Below are 6,364 nucleotides of genomic sequence, written 5' to 3'. Positions count from 1 at the left end.
TTCACTTGTTCAAGAGGCGGAGCAGCTCGCCCCCACTCTCCATTCCGCCTCGGCAACCTCCAGCCTGGGTGCCGAGCCCGAGCAGTTCTCTCCCTCCACGTGGCGACCTGGAAGGCTATGGCGGAACGAGAAGGTGACTAGGCGACCGCCTTGCACGGTCCAAGTCCCCGGCTGGCGCAGCCCCGAGCAGCATCCACCCACAGGACCAAGAAGAGCTTACAGAGCAGCCGGGGGGGGGGGGGGCGGCGGGGACTCTGAGGATGAAGGTGGAGGACCTCACCGTCGAGTCCCCCAATGCCAGTCTCCACCAGTGCCCGGTGAACAAAGACTTCACCAACCGCTTCCTGCCCGCCGTCTATCTGCTCGCCTTCCTGATCGGGGTGGTGGCCAACTGCCTGGGCTTGTGGAGCCTCGGCGCCAGCTGGAGGAAGTGGAGCAGCCTGAACGTGCTGGTGCTCAACCTGGGGCTGGCCGACCTCCTCTATGCCATCACGTTGCCCTTCTTCGTCTCCTACTACCTGAACGGCTCGGTGTGGTCCTTCGGCTCGGGCTTCTGCCGGCTGGCCCGCTGCCTCTTCCAGCTCAACCTCTACGCCAGCATCGGCTTCCTGGCATGCATCAGTGCCCAGCGCTACCTGGGCATCGTGCACCCCCTGGCCATGATGGGCCGATTGCAGACCCTGCGCCCCGCCGTCTTCCTCAGTGCCCTGGTCTGGCTCTGGGTGCTCGTCCAGATCCTCCCCGACCTCTGGTTCTCCAAAACCGACGCCAACCGCACGCAGTGCCACGACTCGACCGGGGACGAGGACCTGGAGGCGTACCGGCCCTACACCCTGGTCATCACCCTCAGCGGCTTCGTGCTGCCCTTCTTGGTCATCCTGGGCTGCTACTCGCGGGTCCTGGCGGTGCTGCGCAGAAACACCAACGTGGACCCCAACCTGAAGGCGCGGAGCATCAACTTGGTCGTGATCGTCTTGGTCCTGTTCTCCGTTTGCTTCTTCCCTTACCACGTTTTTCGCAACCTCAACCTGATGTCCAGGGTTTGGCAGCTCGAAGGAACTTGCACCCAGACCTTGAAGAACCTCTATCTGTCCTATCAGATTACCCGAGGGTTGGCCTGTCTCAACAGTGCCATTAACCCTCTGGTCTACCTGGTGACTAACGAGAACATCGTGTCAAGGGTGAGGACGTTTCGGCAGAGAGCCTGGCAGTCCTTCATCTACTTAGGGGTTAGGACTCAAAGTCCACTGCAGGATGCGGGCTGTGAAGATCTTTCTGAGGGGCTTTAGGGACTCGGGTGTCTGCTTATTACCCTTGTTTAACCCTTTCAGGACCATAAGGATCGTAGGCCAATTTTTGTGGTTTTGACGACATTTTTATGGTAAAAAGGGCTTGCAGATGCCAAAAAATTGATTTTTTTTTGTGAAATATCATTATTTTTTTTTTAAAAAAATCACACTTCTAGCTTATGGACAGTGTGGCAAGTGAATCTTCTCGTCAATCTGGCAACGACGCTAATGAATGAATGTCGGAACCAGTTTGTTTACATAAAGGCAGTATCATATGGAATCCGTACATATCAAATTTAGAACTGTAGACTATCCCAATCAAAATTTATAGGATTTTAAAGTTATGGGACAAATATGTCCCTTGGTCCTGAAAGGGTTAAACTCAGGGGATGTGTGTGGAAGATGCTCAAGTCCAAAGTTGCACGAATATTTCCTGAAATCACTCTTGAGTGGCCTCCTAGGCACATCAGCATTTCAGGACATGTTGGGGGGAGGGAGGGGGGGCATGAAGATTGTGTCACTGATGGCTTTGGTCAGACCACAAGGGTATATGGCCAGGCTGTGCACAAAAAGGCTCCTATTCTGGATGGAACCACTTGTTCTAACAAGCCAATGCAGTTCAAATGTTGCTCTGTGCTTGTTCCTTGCAGCCTTTTTGTGACCCATTTGTTAAATTTGGGGTTCGTGCACCGGGCGGGTTGTGTCCTTTGATGTCTGATCCAAGTGATGCAAATGCAGCAGAGAACACAGTTCTTTCTATAAAATGCTACAATGCATAAACACAGAAGTGCAATTTAAGCGGTAAATCATCTGGCCTAAAGTTTGAATTCTGTCCTAAACTGGACCCAGTCTTAAATGATTTTTCTTATAATTGGGGATGTTGTGAATATCTACCCATTCCTTTCCCAAATTCCGTGTGAATGGTGATAGATGCACACAACTTAGAAAGAAAAGGTGGACATTTTGCTATCCTTCTGATTTTGCTAAATACCTTTGCAAATAAGGAAGTGAAGACATGTGTGGTATTTCTTTACCCCGTGAAACTCTTCCACAGCTCTAAATTTAGTCCTCCTTTCTTTCTACCATCACAGGAAGTTGTTATTGTTATTTGAAAAAAAAAACCCACACAAAAATCCACCATCACTCTTTCAACTACAAACCAAGTTAATAAGTGCCTTAGAGTATGGGTTTGCTGAACTTAATTCGTAGATATATGAGAAATGGCTGCATCCTTCCAATAGGGACATGCATTTGTTAGAGCACATTCAGTTCATTAAGGTACCTTAGAAATAGTCTGTGCAAAATCAGTTTAGGCCCTATTTTCTAATGCTTTATGGGCAAGAACACTGTTATCACACGCTATCTGCGGCAAAACTCCTCCCATAATCACCGTAACACTGTTATGGCACTATAAATATTAGGAAATTTTCCTAAGACTCAATATTCAGAAAATGCGGAGCTCCCAAATTCAGGCCCCCTGAGTTAGCCCCCTAGCCCTTTCCTTAAACTAAGGACCTCTATTATAAAGGTGCGCTAAGCGTTTTAGTGCGCTTTAAGTGCATGCCAAATCAACACGTGCGCTTACCGCTAACACATCCATAGGATGACATGCACGTGTTAGAGTTTAGCGTGTGATTAGCGTGCGCTATTTACCATGTGCTAAAAGGCATAGCGCTCCTTAGTAACAGAGGGGGTAAGCTGCAGTAGAGCTTTCTGCCGCGGCCCGGAGCGCTAGGTGTTCCGACGCTTTTCCAATGCTCACAGAATTCCTGTGAGTATCAGAGCATTTGGTGCTCTGGGCCACGGGGGGGAGGGGGGTGTATGTTAAATTTGTGTCCTATTGTCAACCAAATTTAGGAGCATAGGTTTTCAGCTAAAAATTCATCCTAGTTTAGGAAAAACATTACCGTATTTGCCGGCGTATAAGACGACTTTTCAGTACCTTAAAATCCTCCCCAAAGTCGGGGGTCGTCTTATACGCCGGGTACTGTTTACATCACAGTTCTTCAACCGCCGGTCCGCGGACCGGTGCCGGTCCGCAGAAAATTCCTGCCGCTCCGCACAGGACCGGCGAGATGGACCCGTTAAATTTTCTGCCCCGATGGTGTTTGCAGAAATCTTCTGTTCCTCCCAGCCTCGGGCGATCAAGACAGGCGGTCATTCCCTCTGTGAGTCTCGCCTATGCGGAAACAGGAAGTTGAAACAAAATAGGCGGGACTCAGAGAGGGAAGGTCCCGACGTTGGCAGCCTGTCTTGATCGCTGCCCCTGCTGAGTCGCCGAAGAGGGCCGCGGGGAAAGTGCAGGCAGAGAGAAGATGGTCAGCGTGCGCGGGGAGGTCAGCGTGTCGATTGGGGCCATCAGCAGCGTTTGTGCTGAGTCTGCCCAAGTGCAGGATGCGGCGGGTAGGGGCCTCCGACTCGTCTTGGGCGGCTGGGCCTGCGGTGCAAAGCTGGTTTTGCCGGCTTGGGGTGGGGTCGCGAATCGGAAGAAGGGGTAGTCTTATACGGCGAGTATATAACAAACTCTATATTTTAACTGTAAAAGTTGGGGGGTCGTCTTATACGCCCAGTCGTCTTATACGCCGGCAAATACGGTAATTTAGGTCAGACATTCATTTACCTAGATTTACGAGCCTACTTTGTGAGCCTAGTGCTGAAAATCAGTGCTAAACTCCTAACTTCTTTTCCTTGCCCCAAATCTGCCCCTGTTGCCACCTACTTTTTATGCTCCTAATTTTAAAAGTTTGGTGAAATTTTGAGCGCACAGACTAAATTTTCAAAGAGGCCAATTTATGTGCATAACTCTCAATATTAGAAGTAGAGAATGACACGGGAACAGATTTGTCTCCGTCCCCACAGGAGCTCAATTTTCCTGTCTCGTCCCTGCCCCAGTCCTGTAAGCTCTGCCTGAACAGCACAAGCCTTGAACACTTATGATTTTCAAGTGTTTGAGGCGTGTGCAGATGAGGACGGAGCTTAGGCATTGGTGGAATGAGGCATTATGACATCACAGTCTGAGCTCTAGAATGTTGCTACTTAGGATTTTAAAGTGTTTGAGGCTTGTGCAGATGAGGACGGAGCTTAGGCATTGGTGGAATGAGGCATTATGACATCACAGTCTGAGCTCTAGAATGTTGCTACTTAGGATTTTAAAGTGTTTGAGGCTTGTGCAGATGAGGACGGAGATTAGGCATTGGTGGAATGAGGCATTATGACATCACAGTCTGAGCTCTAGAATGTTGCTACTTAGGATTTTAAAGTGTTTGAGGCTTGTGCAGATGAGGACGGAGCTTAGGCATTGGTGGAATGAGGCATTATGACATCACAATCTGAGCTCTAGAATGTTGCTACTTAGGATTTGAAAGTGCTTGAGGCTTGTGTAGATGAGGATGGAGCTTGCAGGAATGGGGCAGGGACAGGAAAAGAACTCGCTGGAATGGGACGGGAAAATGAGTTCCCGTGGGGACAGGGAAAAATGTGTTCTCGTGTCATTCTCTACTTGGAAGATTAGTATAGAAAATTGAATAAATGAATAGTGTGAAAAGTTTCAGCCTCTGGTAACCAGAGCTGAGATTGTGATGTCATAATGCCTCATTCCACGAATAAGAGCCAACCTCATCAGTGATGTCACAATGGCTTGATTGTCCTTTACTTGGCTCACTTTTGCTACATTTTGATTTCTAGAGTGGTGCAGTTTAGAGGATGACATGGGGACAAGTTTGTCCCTGTCCCCGCAGGAACTCAAATTCCGTGTCCCATCCCCATGAGTTTTGTCACTGTCCCTGTCCCCTTCCTGTAAGCTCTGCCTTAACTGCACAAACCTCAAACACTTATGATTTTAAAGTGTTTGAGGCTTGTGCAGAAGAGAACAGAGGTTGCAGGAATGGGACAGGGACAGGAAAAGAACTCGCTGGGACGGGACGGAAAAATGAGTTCCTGCGGGGACAGGGAAAAATTTGTCCCCGTGTCATTCTCTAGTTAAGAGCATAATGTTCATGTTTATTCGCATTTGATATACCGCTGAATCTTACTCAGCGTTTGTCAGCGGTTTACGTAAACATAAGAGGAGAGGGGATTCATCAAAAGGCGCTAACCTATATAGTATGCGCTGATTTAGTCCACGCTAAAAATAAGCATGCACTAAGGCCCAGATTCTACAAATGGCCAATTGTGTGAATTGTATGACAGCGCCATTTATAGAATTGTGGCTGCATCACAGAGAGGCGCCAGGGTTTTCAAAGCTGACATTTCTGCTGCCTTTCTGTGATGAGAATCATGACTGCGGAGGGGCCTACCAACACCTAAGAGTATATCCGGCATTAATTACGCCTATTTTACCCTTAGGTACCAGTAGGCGCCTCCGTAGTCGCAGTTCCAGTGCCTTTTGTGGAGGCGCCATCTTTTTAAAATGACATTTTAATTGCTTTTAAATGATGTGGTCAATTATTTGCATCAATTAAACTAATTAAAACTGGCGCCTAACTAGCGACACTGTTTATAGAATCTGGGCCTTAGTACTAAGATGCTCATTAGATAGTGTGTGCTAAATCGGTTGGTGTCCCTTGATGAATTCCCTCCTAAATCTTTTAAATAACACAATCTACTTGTTATTAATGCACCTTATATGAATTAACATGTAAATACTCAATTTCTGCATTAAAAAGTTATAGCGTGGGTTAAAACATTTTTTTTTTTTTTAATTAACACAAGTCTGTGAAATGAACTGAAAAAAAATTTGCTCCTCATTTTCCAAAATTGAACCTACCTTCCAATGGTCTTACCTTAACTTTCGCAGATGGAAGTTGCTTGTTAAGTAACCAGTTCCACAGCAGGATTGACATGACTGTGTTACTTTTGGACCTATTTGGGACACAGTGGAGCATTGGTGTAGGGAGGGAATGGGGGTTAGGGCGGTCTGCCCTGGGCATGGTCTTGGTAGGGGCACTGGCAACTCGCTCTCGTCTGTGCTCCATCACTTGTACCTCTTTAATTTTCCCTGTGCAAGCAGCATTACGAACTTGCTGTCTGCGTTGGTGTTGCCTCTCTCTGATGTCACTTCTGGGCCCTGCACCTAG

The 6,364-nt window shown here is 47.9% G+C and overlaps 1 protein-coding gene across 1 annotated transcript; it reads left to right on the top strand.

The window, feature by feature from the left end:
- Nucleotides 1–220: 220 nt before the first annotated feature.
- Nucleotides 221–1,381, top strand: LOC117345872 (P2Y purinoceptor 1-like). Its single transcript, XM_033915141.1, has one exon. The coding sequence runs from the start codon at nt 261–263 to the stop codon at nt 1,287–1,289; it is 1,029 nt and encodes a 342-aa protein (XP_033771032.1). The 5' UTR covers nt 221–260; the 3' UTR covers nt 1,290–1,381.
- The last annotated feature ends 4,983 nt before the right edge of the window (nt 1,382–6,364 follow it).

Source organism: Geotrypetes seraphini, chromosome 11 (genome assembly GCF_902459505.1).
Source record: "Geotrypetes seraphini chromosome 11, aGeoSer1.1, whole genome shotgun sequence".
Classification (NCBI taxonomy): Eukaryota; Metazoa; Chordata; class Amphibia; order Gymnophiona; family Dermophiidae; genus Geotrypetes; species Geotrypetes seraphini.
This window is presented reverse-complemented; position numbering and strand designations above follow the sequence as displayed.